At 44.2% G+C, this 19212-nt stretch overlaps 1 protein-coding gene and 1 long non-coding RNA gene across 2 annotated transcripts in view; one reads left to right on the plus strand and one right to left on the minus strand.

Annotated features, from left to right (window-relative positions):
* LOC115277729 overlaps nucleotides 1-19212 on the minus strand; it is a 93133-nt gene that overhangs the window by 16903 nt on the left and 57018 nt on the right. The window lies entirely within an intron of this gene.
* P2RX7 (purinergic receptor P2X 7) overlaps nucleotides 2620-19212 on the plus strand; it is a 47472-nt gene continuing 30879 nt past the window's right edge. Inside the window, exons 1-2 of the mRNA XM_029922043.1 lie at nucleotides 2620-2687; nucleotides 7957-8124. Coding sequence (XP_029777903.1) covers nucleotides 2665-2687; nucleotides 7957-8124 — 191 coding nt within the window. The 5' untranslated portion in view covers nucleotides 2620-2664. The remainder of the gene's footprint in view (nucleotides 2688-7956; nucleotides 8125-19212) is intronic.

Raw genomic sequence — 19212 nt, forward strand, 5'->3', positions numbered from 1 at the left:
ATACATATATATATATATATATATACACACACACACACAATGGAGTATTACATGGCAATGAGAAAGAATGAAATATGGCCATTTGTAGCGAAGTGGATGGACCTCGAGGGTGTCATGCTAAGGGAAATAAGTCAGGCAGAGAAGGACAGATACCATATGTTTGCATTCATAGGTCTAACAGGAGAACAGGAGAAACCTAAAGGAGGACCAGGGGGAGGGGAAGGGGGAAAGAGAGCTGGGGAGAGAGAGGGACGCAAAACTTGAGAGACTTGAGAATGCTGAAAACGAACTAAGGGTTGAAGGGGGAGGGGGAGGGGTAAAAGAGGTGGTGGTGATGGAGGAGGGCACTTGTGGGGAAGAGCACTGGGTGTTATATGGAAACCAATTTGACAATAAACTATTTTTTAAAAAAGAGTAATTGATTATCTTTCTTTCTGAGGATGAACCAACAACAAGGGTGGCAGTACAGAGAGATAGAAAGAACCTCGATCCCCGATGATGTTTTCAAGCCCCTAAGCCAAACCCTTCTAGATTTTGCCATCCTTCTGGATCGCCTATATATGACATAACACTTTCTTTTCTATTTCAACCAGTTTGAATCTGGTATCCGTTACCTTCAGACAAAAGCACCCTAAATAACATAATTCTCGACCTCAAGCAAAAGCTCAGCCCTGGATCAGTGTAAATTTCCTTCTATTCTATTTTCATATTTGTTCTGCTAAGACTGATGGAGCAATGAGTCCTCTAAAACCTCAGACACCTCTCTACCATTCACCGTTGGAAGGAAATTCCCACCCAACCCCAGCCTCTGTGTTTAGGGTTGCAGAAGACCCAGTTTTTAACTGAAGTGGCCATCTGTCCTCCTAACCACGAAATAATTTTGAAGTTCCCAAGAATGTGTGTTATGGGTTTGGATGGAGTGGAGGAAAGGGGAGATCCTGGGATTGAAGGATAGAGCAATTTTACCCAGAATAAATTGAGGAAACCAATCATTCCCAGTGTCTGGGCTGAGTTGGAGACAAAGAAGAGCTTTCTTCTCTATGTTGTGGGGCTGGCAAGGGACAGGAGCCCCAGGGAAGCGTGGCTTAGGGGGTCAGAGGGGCAGAAATGTAGCTTCACGCACACTGTTTCAGGAACAAATGTAAAAGACTAAAATAGACATACTAGATACCAATGCTTACAAATTCTAAAACAATTTGAGCTACTTGGCAAGACCTGATGGGTCCCTGGGTGTGGAGGTGAGAGGCGGATCCTGTAGGTGGGAAGGCCCCAGGCCCAGGTATAATCTCAGTTATGTAGGCTGTCGCAATAACCAACTCATGGTTTTTAATCCTCACTGCCACCCTAGAATTCCTGTTTTCCCTGTTGGCTCTCCTCTCCTGTTCACCATAGCAACTGTTTGGAATCTTCTTCACTCACATCAAACCTCCCACCCCTCTGCCTCTCCTTTTCTCTCCTCAGGTACATATGACTCTTATTTTACACAGAAAATGGACGCCATCTGACTAGGTCCTGCCCTCCCCTTCCTCACTTACCTGCAACTGTACTCACAGTACTCAACTGTACTCAGTGCCGTCCAATCGAACTTTCTACAATGGCGTAAATGCTCTGTATCTTCACTGCCCAATATAGTATGAGCCACATGTAGCCACTGAGCACTTGAAATATGGTGAGTACAAATAAAGAACTGAATTTTAAATTTCATTTAATTTTAATTAATTTTTTTAATGTTCATTTATGAGACAGAGAGAGACAGAACACGGGCAAGGAGGGGCAGAGAGAGGGGGAGACACAATCTGAAGCAGGCTCCAGGCTCTAAGCTGTCAGCACAGAGCCAACGGAAGGCTCGAACTTGTGAACTGTGAGATCATGAGCTGAGCCAAAGTCAGGATGCTTAACTGACTGAGCCATCCAGGCACCCCCAATTGATTTAAATTTAAATGACCTTATGTGGTTACTTTCTACCATTTTAGGCAGCACTGGCTTACTGTAATTGAAGAAAAACTGTTTTGAATACGAGGGCACTGGGACCTCTCCTAACTCAGTGACATCCCTAAGCAGTAGACTCTTGACCAACTTATTACAAGAATTCTGAATTAAATGATGAGAGGGAAGGAAGAGAGGGTCAGAAAGGCATGTTCATGAGAAACTGCCATGGAGAAACACAGAGGATAAAAGCATCATTTGACATGCTTTTTAAAATAATTTTTTAATGTTTATTCATTTTTTGAGAGAGACAGAGAGTGAGTGGGGGAGAGGCAGAGAGAGGGAGACACAGAATCTGAAGCAGGCTCCAGGCTCTGAGCTGTTAGCACAGAGACTGACACAGGGCTCGAACTCATGAACCATGAGATCATGACCTGAACCAAAGTCGGTCACTTAACCGACTGAGCCACCCAGGTACCCCAACATCCTGGCATGCTTTTTTTTAGGTAGCTCCAGTTGCCAAGAAAGAAACCACAGTGAATCGTGGCTCAAACATTGTACACTTGAAGGAGAATAAGAGGCTCCGTTCATAGTCTCTTTACTGCAAATCTACACTCGTATTGACTCCAAAACAGAGTCTGGTGTGAGGAGGACCCAAACACCAGCCAGGTGAAGGCGTGGTGCCCGATATTTCAGAAGTCCAGTGATCTTTGTTCAGATTCTCTACTGAAATGCAAAATGTGCACAACACAAACAGAATGGTGAGTCACTTGTATGTACCTTTGTGTAGCTGATTTTGCTCATTTAAATTTTTTTTCCTTTAAATGTTTAATTACTTTTGAGAGAGAGAGAGAGACAGAGTGTGCATGGGGGAGGGGCAGAGAGACAGGAGACACAGATTCCGAAGCAGGCTCCAGGCTCTGAGCTGTCAGCACAGAGCCCAACATGGGGCATGAACTCACGAACCTCAAGATCATGGCCTAAGCCAAAGTCGGGTACTTAACTGACTTAGCCACCTAGGTGCTCCTGAATTTGCTCATTTTTTATCATTCTATTACATTTCAAACAGTTACACATCTTTTGAAATATAAAAAGCTAGAATACCACATCCTCCTACCTCCTACTTCCTCCTCTAAATGGCTAGCCAATTGCTCTGAGATCATATTTTGAGTAATTTTTCTCCTTTGGTTTTAAATGCTTTTGTCATAGGCTAAGTACACACCTATCTTTGTGTTCAATACTTGACTCTATCCTGTTTCATTCAATTATCTGTCAGTTTCCTCACTAGTGCTCTTGCTTTTTGTGGCCACTGGCTTATTGGTGAACAGCTCTTCCATTGGCTTCTGGGTATACACTCCCTTCTGGTTTTCCTCACCTTCCCTGATGCTTGTTTGTCCCCTTGGTGTTGGATTCTTCAGGGATCCGTCCTCAGCCCACCTCCATGTCATTATACCCTCTCCCTGGGAAGTCTCCTGCCTGCCTCCACTCTTGCCCCTTCCGTGTTCCACGGTGCAGCCAGAGTGATTTTTACTAAAGTGTGAGGTGTCACAACTCTGCTTACAAATCCACCTGCTGCTCTCAGGATACATCTCTGACTCCTTAACAACAGCCACGGAAGTTGAAATAGACTGAGTTTCCCCCAAAGTGGACCCTAAGACAAGGATTCAGGTGCAAGTAGTTTATTTGGGAGGTGAGGCTAGGAGGGCAGTGGGAAAAATGACATAGAAAGGAGAGGCAGCCAATACAAGAAACATTCAAGAACAGGTCGCTGCTGTAGGCTTCTGGGGTTCAATCCCACTGTGGACCTCCGGGAAACTGGGTGGACTGCCTCTGCGTTGTCCTACCTGAGAGCAGTAGTTAGCCTGAGTCTCTCAGCCTAGGAACCCCTATTCTCTGAGAGCTACACTTCTATCTCCTTCTCCTTCCCTTCCTTCTTGCCTCCCAGCCTTTCCTCCCTCTCTCCGCTCGGCTCCCCTCCACTACCTTCTCCCCTCCTCCTCCTCCTCTCCACTCTTCCGCAATGGGTCCCTGACACCCTGTTTGTTCTCTGACCCCGCCCACAGCCTTAAGCTGATTGGATCAGAGATAAATAGCTAGACCAGTCAAATTCACTCCTCTGGGGACTCCAGAATTAAGCGGTAGGTGTGGGCTTTCACAGTGATGGTGGCCAACCTGACGTGGCTGCGGTGATGGGCTTGTTTGGGTACATGCCTTCAGAGCAGCAGAGAAGTCCAGTGTTTAGAGAGATGCACAGAGGGGAAACACAGAGAGGCAGGCAGAGGCAGGACCACACAACTTCAGACAGACCCCAAGTGCAACCTCAGAACAGGACAATTTAGTTTCCATGTCCATTAATAGGTTCTTACCACATTGGGCCACGTTTCCTGCACTTGCCTTCTGTAAGACAATAGTGTTTCCTCAAAAAACTACTTTTTCTGATGAAGGAAGTCACTTCATTTTCTGACTTGTAACCAGAAACACACACACACACACACACACACACACACACACACACACACGCATGCCCTTTGACTAAGAGAAGTTCACCCAAGCCCCATTCCATTCAAGACTTAACTTCCTCCATCACAAAGAAACGCAGACCACCATTCTTGACACTCCACTTTAAACATCTTTGAAGAGTTCAAATGCTCCCATCTTAACTACCCCTCTCCCCCAATCTCCCCTTGACGCTACATCTTCCATTAAAAAGCACCCTCTACCCTCAAGCTGAGCTGAGAGGGAAAGTTGTCCACATCTGGGTCTCCACCCTTTCCCTCTAATCAGTCCTTACACGCACTATTATTTTGTGGGGAAGTGTGATATTCTGAAGATGTGATTTTAAGTATCTATGGGGTTTTTGGATCTGGGGATTCAAAGACTGTATCAGTGTGGAGCTCAGAAGGCAGATTCGGTCTGGAGAGACAGATCTTTTAAATGGAATGCGTAAGTTTGGTAGAAAACCTTCATAGAAAGGTAAGAAACACTGACAAATCCCTAAATTCCCTCCCCAGAGACCATCTTATGTCTCCTTCTAGACACAGCCAGCTTCATGGACATGGGACCTGATGAATTCCACTAAGGACCCATACTTAAAAGGGACCTGAGCTTGGTCTAATGCTCTGCTGTTGCCGTCTTGAAATTCTTAACCTTGAATAAGGGACCCCACTGCACTGGACTCCCAAATTAGTAGTAGGTCTTATTTCCAGCTATATTCCATGCATAGTTAAACACATGACATACACATGTACCCCTCTTTCTATCTCCTTTTCTTTTAGCATTTGGTGACGCTAAAAGAATGTGGATGAAATCTCCTAGGGAGAAGATACAAAAGTTATTAGTGCAATTTACCAAATATTTCTGCTTCTTCTGTTTCTGGGTGAGATGGCATTTCCTGATTCCCTGGGACTACATTCCTGGGGCCAAGTGACTAGTTTTGACCAGTGAGTTAGGGGCAAAATGGAGTGCATCATTTCTAGGTCAGAGCATTTAAACACCACTCTAAGACCTGCCAGATTTCTCATTCAAGAGTTCAAGATAGTGGCTGTTCCATTAGTTTTGTTTTCTGAGTGACTAGAATGAGCAGAGCCTCCCAGGTGACCCGTGGTGAATATTTATTGTGGATGAGAATTAAAATGACATTGTTTTTAAGCCATGAGATTTGGGACGGCTGTTTGTTACTGCAACATCACCTGTCCTGCCATGACTGATAGAAATGTATAGAATGTTGAGACAGAATTTGCTGGAACTGACACATAAAAGGAGAAGAGTCATAGAAAGATAAGACAAAGAGTCATAGAGGTAAAGACGAAAAACTAGGAGAAGTGGCCCCAGGGAGTCATGGAAATCAAGGGAAGAAATTGCTCAAGAGGTAGAGAGTTGTACATGGTGTTGGTCCAAAAGGTCAAGTGAAATAAGGAACACAACCTGTCACTAAATATGGCAACTGATAACTTATCAGTAAGCTTATTAAGAACCTCTCAAGAGGTAGTGAGGTTTATTTTACCTCTCAAGAGATAGAGAGTTGTACATGGTGTTGGTCCAAAAGGTCAAGTGAGATAAGGAACACAACCCATCACTAACTATGACATCTGATAACTTATTGGTAAGCTTATTAAGAACAGTACCCATGGAGTGGTGGTGGGAGAAATTGTGGACAGAGGGCTGAGGATGCAAAGAAGGAAGAGCATGAGAGATCAGTGTCTGAGTTCAGCAGAAAGACCAGGATCCCTGCCATGTGAACTTTTGAGAAGGGCCAAGAAAATTTGCATTCAATCTGACTTTTCTCCTGATCTCCAGTCTCCTGAACTGAGAGCCAGGAGGTGAGGTAGCCCCTGATGCAGCTCACATGAGTAAGAAAGTAAAAGTTAGCTCGGACTGGAAAAGTAAAAATTGGCTTGGCCACTTAGCATTCTGGAAGAGCAGAAATGGATAGAGTCAGCTGCACAAATAACACAAAACAGTATTTCACTGCTGTACCTGTAAAGTGATAATACCCCCCATCTTTTTTGTTTCAAAGATAAACTTTTATTTTAGAACAATTTTAAGTATGCAGAAAAATCACAAAGATACTACACAGCGTTCCCATATATCTTATGCCCACTTTCCTCCATTATTAGCATCATCCATTAGTATGGTACATTTGTTATAATTAACCAATATTGATACATTAATATTAACTAGGGTTCATATTTTATTCACATTTCTTTAGTTTTTAACTGATGTTCCTTTTCCGTTTTAGGATCCTATTTAGGTTATCACATTACATTTAGTTGTCATATCTCCTTAGCCTCCTCTTGGTTGTGACAACTTATTAGGTTTTTCATTGTTTTTGATGACCTTGAGAGTTTTGAAGGGTATGTTAGGTGTACTGTGGTACCCCCACCCCCGTTTTTTTTGAGCAATTGCTGCCTTCTTACTGAGGAATATCGTCCTCTAAAATAATAAACTATGAGAAAATTTGCTATTGGAATACTCCACTTTTGCCTGGAGGATCGAAGTCACCTTGCCACAGAGAAGCGACCTCAAATTGCACCTCAGGTACAGAGCTTTGGATAAAGAGTTTCTGGACACAACATTTAACATCCATCTTAGCTTTATTTCTTCCAAGGAAGCAGGGCCCTGGTCTATTTTGCAGTCCAGATCTGAAGTTGACCGTTTTATATAAACCTGCTTTGCTTTGAGCCTATCAAAACTTATTTTCGTGTAAATCTAATCTAAACTCCACTATTCCCCATAACCCTATGATAGCTCTGCCCCTTTGATGATGCCCTTTGCTCCTCTGGCACGAGCTTTTTCTCTCGCAAGGAGTCAGGAAACCTAGTTTTGTTGAATGGTAAGTTTGTTTCTGATGGTCTTAGGCTGATTGGCCTACGTCACGAGGGTAACTCGGCGGGCACAGACGAGGGCAGAGAGTGGATCTAGAGGGCCACACAGGAAACACAGCATAGAAATAAAGGGCTCCTTCCCTCCCAGCCCCAGTAAATCTGATGCACCCTCCCCCCGACCATCTACAGACCAGAGTGCTATGGAGGAAGTATGGGAGGGAGAAGAGGGAGACCTTCATCCACCCAGTGTCCACAGACATCTGGGGCTGAACAAAGGGTTGTAGAAATGAATCAGTCCATCTCTGAGTGGGCCTTGAGGCAACAGAAAGATCTAGGCCCCTTTATTAAGTCACACTGGAAGAATTGGGTCTCCTGACATTTGAAGGGCTGCCCCTTTCCCCCAGCTGAAATGAGTCCAAAAAAGCCAAAGAAAAAAGGGGATAAGGCAGAATTCTAAAAATGCCCTTCCTTTGAACACCATCTTTGTGCAGGCATCTGGGGGAGGCCGGCCAGGGCAGGGTTATCTGCCAGCCAAGCCTGTAGGACTTTGCTTCTCTTGTTTATCCCCAGCCACATCTGGGGCAGCTGCCAGGACCCGCCCCCACTCTGCCGTCATTGGAGGAACTCAAACTTAAAGGCTCCTGCTAAGAATCAGGGTGTTTCATTTTCCTCTTACTGATGGGCTTGCTGTGACTGCTCTTTGAAGGCTGAGCCCTGGTCCAGACCTTGCGGACCGTGAGCCTCTGACCATGCCAGCCTGCTGCAGCTGTAATGATGTTTTCCAGTATGAGACAAACAAAGTCACCCGGATCCAGAGCATGAATTATGGCACCATTAAGTGGATCTTCCACATGATTGTCTTTTCCTACGTTAGGTAAGTGGGGTGTGGGGATGACCCCGAATGTCTGCAGGGTTTACAGCACTAGAAACTTCAAGGTGCAGCTTCTGGTGCACATCTTGAATTCCACGTGGTTTAAAATCTGACACTTTTTTCTCATAGCAAACTCGGGCTGGGGCGGGGGGCAGGCAGCTACAGGTGGTGGGGTGTGTGCGTGGCGGGAGAGGGGGAACAGTGTCAGTCTGCTGCAGAAAGAAGCCACAAGAGGCAAAGCCACACTTGGGGTTGTACCCCAGGCCTGCCAGGGTGAGCCGGGCAGGGCATGCCTGGAAAAAGTGGGAAACAGGGCAACACCCTGGATTCCTAGGGAGGAGACACAGATTCGGGGCATGCCTGGTGATAATGCTGGCATCTGTCTGAGTCATCCCTGCTTACGGGAGGAATAGGACCAGACTTGTCAATGTAACCAGGTCCTCTCCAGTGTCAGGAAGGCCCCCCCCTTGTTCATGTTTGGTTTTGGTTTTGGTTTTTAAGTTTGTTGAGATATAATTCACACACTATACAACTCACTCATTTAAAGTGTACGATTTAGCGGTTTTCTGTATATTCAGAGTTGTGCAGCCATCACCACAATCCATTTCAGATTTTCATCACCTCCAAAACTAACTGAACATCTCTTAGCCATCACTCCCAACCCTTCTGCTCCCCTGTAGCTCTGGTGACCCACTGATCTAACCTCTGTCTCTAGGATTTGCCTGTTCTGGACATTTCATATGGAATCATGCAGTACACGTGCGGACCTTTGTGTCTTGCTTCTTTCACTCCGCATAATGTTTTCTTTTTGTTTGTTTGTTTAAGTTTATTTATTTATTTTGACAGAGATAGCATGGGGGGGGGGGAAGCAGAGAGAACCAATGTGGGGCTGGAACTCACAAATGGTGAGATTATGACCTGAGCCAAAATCAAGAAGTCAGATGCTTAACCGACTGAGCCACCCAGGTGCCCCTGCACCATGTTTTCAAGGTGCATTCATGTTGGAACATGTATCTCTATTTCATTCTTTTTACGGCCAAGGAACATTCCATTGTACGGATAGACTTTTTTCTTTTCTTTTGGTGGACACTTGGGTTGTCTCCAGTTTGGGGCTTTTATGGATAATGGTGCTATGAATACCAGTGTACATGTGTTTTCATGAACGTGTTTTCAGTTTTCTGGTGTACCTATGAGTGATACTGAAAGATCATTTAGTAACTATTTTCGCCCTTTTGAGGAACCACTCACCTCTTTTCAAAGAGGCTGCACCATTTCATGTTCCCACCAGCAATGTATGTATGTTCCCATTCCTCCACCACCTCACCCAACACTTGCTCTTGTCTGTGTTTCAGATCATGGGGGCATCCTAGTGATCTGAGAGAGGTTCTCACTGTGGTTTGGATTCAGGGTTACCTAAAGACTAATGCCCCATTGCTCTTTGTGATGATAATGACAAAAACTTGCATCTCTGTAGGCAGGCAGTGTAGTTTACTGGCTAAGGGTTAGAGGAGCCTACTTTATAATCCTGGCGAAGTTTCCTAGGCCAGGTCACTTAACCTCTCTGAGCCTCCTTTCTGCATCTGCTCATAGAGTTGTCATAATTAAACGAGAAAAGGCATGACAAGCACTTATCGGTGTCTGGCATAGGGTAAGAGCTCCACAAATAGCAGCTATTAAAAAAAATAATCTTTCTGACTAAAAATAGAATTATCTATAGGGGCGCCTGGGTGGCTCAGTCAGTTAAGCATCTGATTCTTGATTTCCACTCAGGTCGTGATCTCACAGTTCGTGAGTTCTAGCCCCACACTGGGCTTCAAAGCCTGCTTTGGATGCTCTCTTTGTGCCCCTCCCCTGCTCATGTGCTCTCTCTCTCTCTCTCTCAAAATAAATAAATAAGCAGAAAAAAATAGAATTACCATATGATCCAATAATTCCACTACTGGGTATGTACCCAAAGAAAATGAAAATTCTAATTTGAAAAGATGTATGCATCCCTGTGTTTATAGCGGCGTTATTTACAACGGTCAAGGTATGGAAGCAGCCCAAGAGCCTATCGATGGGTGAGTAGATAAAGATGCGGTGTATATATACAATGGACCATTACTCAGTCATAAAAAAAGACTGAAATGTTGCCATTTGAACACCATAGATGGACCTAGAAGATACAATGTTAAGTGACATAAATCAGTCAAGACAAATACCATACGCTATCACTCATAATTGGAATTTAAGAAACAAAACAAACAAAGAAAAAAGGGATGCAAACAGACTTAAATACAAAGAACTGGTGGCTGCCATAGGGGAGGTGGGTGGGGGATGGGTGAAATAGATAAAGGAGATTGAGTACACTTGTCCTGAAAAGCACTGAGAAATGTATAGAATTGTTGAATCATTGCATTGTACAACTGAAACTGATAAAACACTATGTTAATTTTACTTGAATAAAAAAAGGATTAAAAAATCTTTTTTAATATAATAGGCACTTTCATATACATTCTCTCCTGTGACTGTCAAAGTAAATGCCTGGGATTTGAGGTCTGGAAATGTGGATTCAATAATCCTTCACTTTAGGGTGCCTTGGGTGGCTCAGTCGGTTAAAGCATCTGACTTTGGCTCATGGTTCATGAGTTAGAGCCCCAACATCAGGCTGTCAGCACAGGGTCTGCTTTGAAGCCTCTGTCCCCCTTCTCTCTCTGCCCCTCCCTCACTTGTGCATACTCGCACACGCTCTCTCTCACTCTCTCAAAAATAAACATTAAAAACTTTTGAAAAAAATCCTTTACCTCTTTGAGCCTTGGTTTCCTTTCTGTAAAATGAGAACAAACTTGTTGTAAGAATTAAATGAGTTACTAAATGCAAAGTTGCTTGAAAAATACCTGGTGTATGGCATGCTCTTACCAAGTGTTAATTCTTATTAATAATATTATTAAGATTATTTTTATTTGATTCATGTTTTCTATGCAACAAATACTAAATAATAAACACATATATTAAGTTCTAAAATAAGACACGTTATTTAAGCCAGCTGTCATAGAACTGACAAAAAGCAGAGTTAGTAAATGCTCCTTTATGCACCAGTAGGAGCTATGTCACGATTCCATGTAACAGGTGATGTGATTTCCTGGTATTCTTGGCACACAATTTCTTAAAAGCAGTTTATTGTATACACAAGACAAGATTACTATGAAAATGCCCTATAATGACAAATATTTTTCCCTCACGTGGGGAAATCTTACCTTACATGCATTTAAGTCCCTCAAATTCAGTTATACATGTCCCATGGGAGCCTGGAGAGACAGCACAATTTAAAGAGTGTGATGACTCAGTGATTGGGTGCCCCAGACTAAGCGTGAGGAGGGTACTTGAGTTGGGGATCCTTCAGTCAATCTCTGTTTCCTCACACTCCCACAGAGTGACCACCTTGCACCCTGTCTGTTAAGCTCGATACATACTTTCCACACAACATGTCCCCCAAAATAAGCCACCTCTTTCACCTTCACCCGGAGTAAAACTGGAAAAACAGCAACCTGTTCCAGAGCCGGAGGAAAAATGGGCTCTGATGGACTTGTTGGAAGGTAGAAGGTCTGTTTGCTATGCTTTGTGGACAAGCTAAAGGTTTAACCGAAGGCAATTTTGACAAGACATGATTTTTACCTTAAGCACTGACTTTAGAAGGTAATCCCTATGTAAAATGGTACTCCATTTTTTATATTTTAAAATATAAAATTAAAGAAAAATATTGCCAGCTTTGGTTTTTTTCCCCTTTATGTTAATAGAATATCTATTTATATCCCACAGAATGGAGTTCCATGGATGATGGCTTAGCAAATGCTGCCTTAAGTTGTACAATGAGGCCTCAACTTAGCCATTTACATCAAATGGGGCTGGTATATACCACAGGTAGAAATCCAGACAGGTTCAGGCAATATTCAAGATACACAGCAGCAGGTGGTGGGGTCTAGCTGTGGAGTTCTAGGTTCAGAGTCTGCCCTTATTAAGGTTGAAAAGGCAAAGAGCCAAGATAATGAAGTAAGATGGGGCTTCAGTTATTGAAACTGGGATGCAAGGCAGGGGCTACCTATAAAAGAGATAAGACTGGTTTGCTTGTCATAGTCCCTCAAAATCAAGTTCAGATTGGAATCAAAGGCAGGGGCTGCAGCTATAGGCAGGGTCACACGGCCCCAGCTCCTGGGATGCAGGAGTGTGTAGACAGGATTCTGAGTAGGTCTGTGTTAGTCAGAATTGTTTGGATAGTAAGTGACAAGAGACCTAATTCAGGTTAGCTACCACATCACACAGTGGATGAGTTGGGGTTGGTCTTAGACATGGATGGTTCTAAAAGCTCAAACTATGTCATCAGGGCTGGATTTCTCTCCCCACATGGTGGCTCTATTTGGCTTTGTTCTTGATAGGCTTCTCTATGTAGCAAGTTGTCACACACATCCTCAGCAACTCCAGAGGAACAAGCAAGTCTTCCCTGATAGCTCTGGCATGGAAGGCCCAGAAAGTCCCTCTGATTGGTAGGGCTTCAGTTACACATCCAGCCCTGAACCTATCCTTGTGGCTAGGGACATGGTGTCACCTGATTGGCCAATCCTGGGTCATGCACTCACTCCTGTGGCAGGAAGTAGGGGGAGGGTGGCAGGGCTGAATGGGCCCAATCTGAACCATATCCAGTGACTTTACCTTAGGAAAGAAGAATACTGTAGCCAGAAGAAATGGTAAAGAATGGGGATGGGGGATAGGACAGAGAAAAAATAAACATTCATAACAAGGTCTTTGCAAAAGCCAGAAATTTCAGAGACTTCTGGAGTCTACTGCTCTATCCCTGACTTGTGTCAGCCCCGCACCTAGGCTGTGGAGACTCTGCCCAAGGTTATTGCCACAGCAGGGACCTTGGTATTCTCAACAGAAATTTCCTCTGAGAATCAGCTCCTAGAATTCCAGAGGATTTTCCAACCCATGATTCTGGGATGGGAAGAATGGGATAATAATGATGGTTATACTTGAAACTGGGTGATATCAGAAAAACCACCAAACGCCAAATAGAAGTGAGGCAAGATTTTATTTATGGCCAGGCCAACCCTGATCTCCTGATCTCAAGGAGAAAAGTGCAGAGAATGGCCCCAACAAAGGTAGCAGTGAGCTTAAATGGGTTTCGGCAAGTCATTATTTAGTTAACCAATTACAATTTACAGCATTTCATGGTAGCCAATTATATTGTGACACACAATTAGTTTTGATGTAAACCTTTCATTTTAAAGTTCTTTGTCTTAAGAGGGTTTGAAATGACCAATCATAATTAGGCACTTAAGATACCGTGGGGCAGTGGGTACATGACTTTTTACATGTTGGTCTTGCCTAGGCCAAATTTTAGTAGAAGGGGTAGGGGAGCAGTTTGCAACCTAAGTTATCTATTTATCAAGCAGGTGGAGTTACAGATGCGAGATGAGGCGATTAGTAATTTCCGATAACTCTAACAGGGAACTACATCAGCTTTTATCTCAATTATTTATGAAAGGTGAGTTAAGCCAAACTTATATACAGTAAACTTTCTGATATCTTATAAGTTGACCTATTACAATACTCCCAGGAAAACGGATAAGACAAATCCTGAGTGACAATAAAAACAACTTCCTTACACTGTTGGCGTTATTTATATAATCTCAACTGATAAGCTGGCAGGTAGGTATTCCTTTCATTATTGCACAGATGAGGAAAGAGAAGCTATGAAAGATGGAGGTAATTTCTAAACAATCATTCAGGTAGAGAGTGCATTTCAAAAGGGCTTCAAAAACAAAACCAATGTAATGCTCTTAACCCAGAAACCACACTACCGAAGTGGTTACTGGGCAGGTGCAAAAGCCCAAGAACTAGGCTGCCTGAATCCTTGGCCAAGCATTCTTCCTCTGCACCTTGATCTTAATTTTTCTGGGTGGGCCTGGGCAAGGAGGGAGGCTGGGATGAGGATCCCATAAGCTTGCCCTTTTCCATTACTCATTTGTTCCTGCAAATAAATTTTAGACCACCTACTATGAGTTAGGCACTGTTTGTTGCTCTAGACATTATAACAGTGAGTAAAACAAAGTTCTTACAACTCATGGGGCTCTTTGCCAGTGGAGGAGAAAGATATGATACCAAGAAGCAGAAAAAGACATAATAAAATGTCTGATGGTTTTAAATGTTATGAAGAGTAATAAAGCAGAGAAGAGCACAGACAATGAAGATGGGCAAATGTGAGCATGTGTGTGTGATGGAGGCCTTTAGGTTGGATCTGCACAAAGAGAGGGAACAAACCATGACATCTCTAGGAGAAGAGTGTTTCTGGTAGAGGGAACAGCAAGTCTAAAGGCCCTGATAGAGGCTTGATAGGGTGTTCAAGGAAAGGCAGAGAGGTCAGTGTGGCTGGAGCAGAGTGAAGAAGTCAGCGAACCGAGAGGTGGTGCGTGGACTGGTGAGGTAGTTATGGGTGGGGATAGAAGAGTAGATCCTTCTGGGCCTTGGAGGCCGCTCTGAGTTCTTTGGATTTTATCCTGAGTGAGTTGACAAGCCGTGGGAGGATTTTAAGCAGAGAAGTAAAAGATATTTGCATTTTCTCGGGAAGATTTCCCTCTTCCCTGGAGACCAGCCCTGTCAGAAGCTTCTCCAGTGAATAGGGAAGACTAGAGAAGATTGAGAGAAAAACAGAACAGACTCCTTTCAAACTGCTGCTTCTCCCTCACCCAGTCAATGTCTACTCAGGCTAACAGCAAAGTTCTGTCCTGCACAGCCTCGGGCTGTCTGTCACCAAGGAGATGGTGCTGTTGTGCTAGTTTGTAGCTGTTAAAATGTAGCTGCTGGCTGGCAGAAGGTTTCAGGGAGGGTTGCCACACACACACCTTTGAGGCTGGGCCTCTTCCAACTGAGTGGAAGTGAGTCCACTATAAAGGTGGGGGAGACAGCAGGAACAGGGGAGGGGCAAGCCCAACCCAGGCACGGCCCCTCTGGCCCCTGTCACTTGAGGGCAACAGAAGCATGAAGAGATTTGCCACCTTCTCATCCCACCCTGGGTGATGTGATAGAGCCAGTGAGGGGGTGGGGCAGAGAAGACCCACTTTAGGAGGAGAAGCCAGACACCTGATCCAAATATCTGAAAGTATAAAAAGAGGAACAGCCAGAAGGACAGAATGTTTCAGAACCTGGTGAGAGAGGAGGGAGGAGCAGGGGCCGAGGGTAGAGAGGTAGGCAAGGGCCAGACTGCAGAGAGATTTGGAACTTGTTTCTCAGGGCCCTGGGAAGCCACCGAAAAGTTTTACAGAGAGGAGTGAAACCATTTGATTCCTGTGTTTAGAAGCACTCTCAGGCCTCTGAGCAGAAGGTAGGGGGCAGGAGTGATGGGGGGAGGGCAGTGAGAAAACCACCAGATTCACCCAGAGATGGAGACCTGGACGAGAACGGGGCAGTGCAGGGGGACAGAAGTGGGCAAAGCGGGGAACGTTCTGGAGGCAGAACTGACAGATTTGCTAGGAGGGGGAAGATGACTCTGGGTTCCCTGGTGGCTGATGGCACCTTGTACTGACAAGAGGATGGCACTTTGTACTGACAAGAGGAAGACCGAGGAGGCAAGCTTGCCCACCAAGCACTGTTAATGTTGTTGAGCAAGCAAACTACTACTACCACCCATTGGCATTCCTCCCTCAATGTCTAAATTAAAACATTAAAAAAGTTGGAAACACACAGTATACAAAAAAAAAAGGTCCTTTCAAATGAATAAATTTAGCTTTATGAAGATCCTGCCTCATTGTCCTGGTTTTCTCATCTAACCTTGGAAGCCAAGGCCTCTCTGTGGACCAGCTGTCATGCACCCATGTTCCGGGGACCACCACTCCAGCCCAGCCTCCCACCCAGGGCAAGCACCTCCCCACCCTCCTGGGTTTTAGCATAGCACTAAAAAAAGAAAGGACCTGAATATATGGATTATTCACAGAGCTGTATGCGTCAGCTGGCTGACATGCAAGATGCCAAGAAAAGGAGGCAAAGGTGGGATTGGAGAAGCCAGCAAGGATCATGTTATGAACAGCCTTGAACTTCTTCCTGAGGATAACGAGAAAGCATGAAGAATCTTCCCCCACCCTGCCACCAACATTTCATTATGAAAAATTTCAGCCATATAGGATTGCCTTTTCTAGACTCTATTTCTTCTCAAACTCAGCACATCCATGTGCTGTCTAGAACCAGATACCCTGCCCAATATAGTACTAACATCTTATTACAGAAGAAGAAGCAATGACCCAGAAAGGTTAAGTAGCTTACACATGACCACGTAGCTGGTAAGTGGTAGAGCTAAGATTGAACCCAAGCTTCTCACTCCAGAGTCCAAGCTTTTACTAAATAATGTAGACAATGGAGGAGACAGGAGCACAAATGGAGGCAGGGAGAGCAGTCAGGAGGCTACTGGGCAGTCCACGTGAGAGCAGATGGTGACCTGGACTGAGGAGGTGATGAGGGTAGAGGAGAGAAACAAATGAATAACATTAGAAGGATAAAGCAACAGGATTTGACAATTGAATGGTTATGGGGTGATGAGGTAAAGGATATTAAGAAATGTTTCCGGAATAGGCAATTGATGGGTGGTGGGAGAACTTATTGGGTTATAAAATGCTAGTGGGGGTGGGGAAGTCCATTTGGGGTGGAAGATGAGTTCAGAATTGGAGGCACAGAGTTTCACATATCTATGGGTCTTACAAAGGTAGACGCTTAGTGGGGAGGTGGATATGCGAATCTGGAACTAGGATGGAGATCTATCACCAGCATATAGATGGGAACTAAGACAATGAGAGTAGCTACAACTGACCAGTCAGAGAAGATGTAAATGGGAGGCAAGAGGGCTTAGAACTGACCCCTGAAGAATGCTAACCTTTAAATGATGGGGAGCACAGAAGCCCCCAGAGGATTCTCGGAAGGCGTGGTCATGGAGATCCAAAGAAAGTCAGGAGAAGGTGGATTCCAGGAAGCTAAAGGAAGAAGGGGAAGGCGGGGTTGCATGTCATCGGTGTCAAATGCTGCTGAGAGTTTTAGGAGATCAGATCTTTAGTATGTCTGTCAGATTTACGAGGATGGCGTTGCTGTTTACTTGGCAAGAGAGGCTTTAGAGAAGTAGTGGAGTGGGAGCCAGACTGGAGTGGGTGGGGGAGTGAATGGAGATGCGGAAATGGATGTGGTGACTCACTCTTTCAAGGGACTTGGCTACAAAGGAGAAGAGAGGCCTCGAGTGGTGGTGGGAGAAGAATATGGGGTCAAGAGAGGATTTATTTTTAAGACGGGAAATGATGTTGGATGCAGATGGAGAGGAGACCAGAAAAAGGAAGATGATAAGATAAATGAAAATCATCATCACCAATATCATCACTGTCACCAACTAGCAACCACAAAGAAAGCTTGTTCTTTTCTGGGACTGTTGGGCATTTCTTCCTTACTCTGAGTCCAAATCAGCCTCCCTGTAATCTTCCCCGTTGGAGTTCTATGATCCCTGTTGTAGTCGACACTCTTCAAATGGCTGCACCCTGCTATTGTGTTTTTCCTTTACTTGGAAGCAATACTGCCAATCCCTCTGGCCATGTGCCCTCAACACGGTACCCAGATATTCTGCCGTCTCAGCGAAGCCCACACAACTGCACTGTTGTTTTGTCAAGGACCTCTTAAAAGTGGCCCATGCACTCTTGCTTTGTGATGGAAGCATGAAATGGTTCAACTTTCTGTGGTTTGGCAAAATGAATGAAATACAAAATGCATGCATCCTTTAACCCAGAAATTTATCTTAAGGTGTGAAATTTACTTTGGTATGAAAATATTCTTCTGCATGTACATGCCTGGCAACATGAGAGAGGCAACAAAGCAGACTGAGCCTCAGTGGTGAAAGACTGAATGCTTACCCTTCCAAGATCAGGAACAAGACAAGGACGCCTGTTTTCACGGCTGCTATCCAACAATGTGCTGGAAGTTCTAGCCAGAGCGGTTAGGCAAGAAAAAGAAAGAAAGGGCATCCAAATTGGAAAGGAAGAAGTAAAACCAGGCTCAGATAATATGATCCTATATATGAAGAATCCAAAAGAAATTGCAAAAAAAGGTATTAAAGTTAATAAACCAATTCAGTAAAGTTTTGAGGTACAAGATCAACATGTAAAAATCAGTTATGTTTCTATACACCAGAAAGGAGAAAACTCAAAAAGAAAATTAAAATAATTGCATTTATAATAGCATCCAAAAGAGGATAAGCTGTGGGGCCAGGGCTGCTACAATGTGTCTAGTCTGTTGGGGCCACTCTTACCACAGATGGAGTGAGTGGCTTATACATGACACAAACTTACTTCTCACGTTTGTGGAACCCGGGAATTCTAAGATGAAGGTGCCAGCAAATATGGTGTCTGGTGAGAAGGCATTTGCTTGTTCATAGACAGCCATCATTTTGCTGTGCCTTCACATGGTGGAAGGAGTTTCTGGAAACTTCTTTTTTATAAAGGTTTTTTTTTTTTTTTTTTAGTGCTTAATTATTTTTGAGAGAGACAGAGCATGAGCAGAGGAGTGGCAGAGACACAGAATCCGAAACAGACTCCAGGCTGTCAGCACAGAGCCCAATGCAGGGCTCAAACTCACAAACTGTGAGATCATGACCTGAGCTGAAGTCTGACATTTAACTGCTTAACCAACTGAGCCACCCAGACGCCCCTTGAAACTCTTTTATAAGGGCATGAATCCCTTCAACTTTCATGACCTAATTACTTCCCAAAAGCCCCACCTCCTAATGCCATCACATTAGGGGTTAGGTTTCAACATTTGAATTTTATGGGCGGGGGGGGGGAGTCACAAACATTCAGTCTATAGCATTACGTGAATTTAGGCTCACTTATCTGTTCTGCAGTTTACAAGGTGGGGGCAGTTCTAGAACCTTCCTTACAGGATTGTTTCAAGGGAGGTGAGGATGGAAAATTTACAATTGGAAAACTGAACAAAACTTCCAGTTACATACCTACCAGTCAGAGACTGAGGGCAAATTATCACAACTCACTTAGGTTAAACCACATGGACTTGCTGATATTCTACTCCTTCAGTCTA

The sequence above is a fragment of the Suricata suricatta genome, chromosome 14 (assembly GCF_006229205.1).
Source record: "Suricata suricatta isolate VVHF042 chromosome 14, meerkat_22Aug2017_6uvM2_HiC, whole genome shotgun sequence".
NCBI lineage: Eukaryota > Metazoa > Chordata > Mammalia > Carnivora > Herpestidae > Suricata > Suricata suricatta.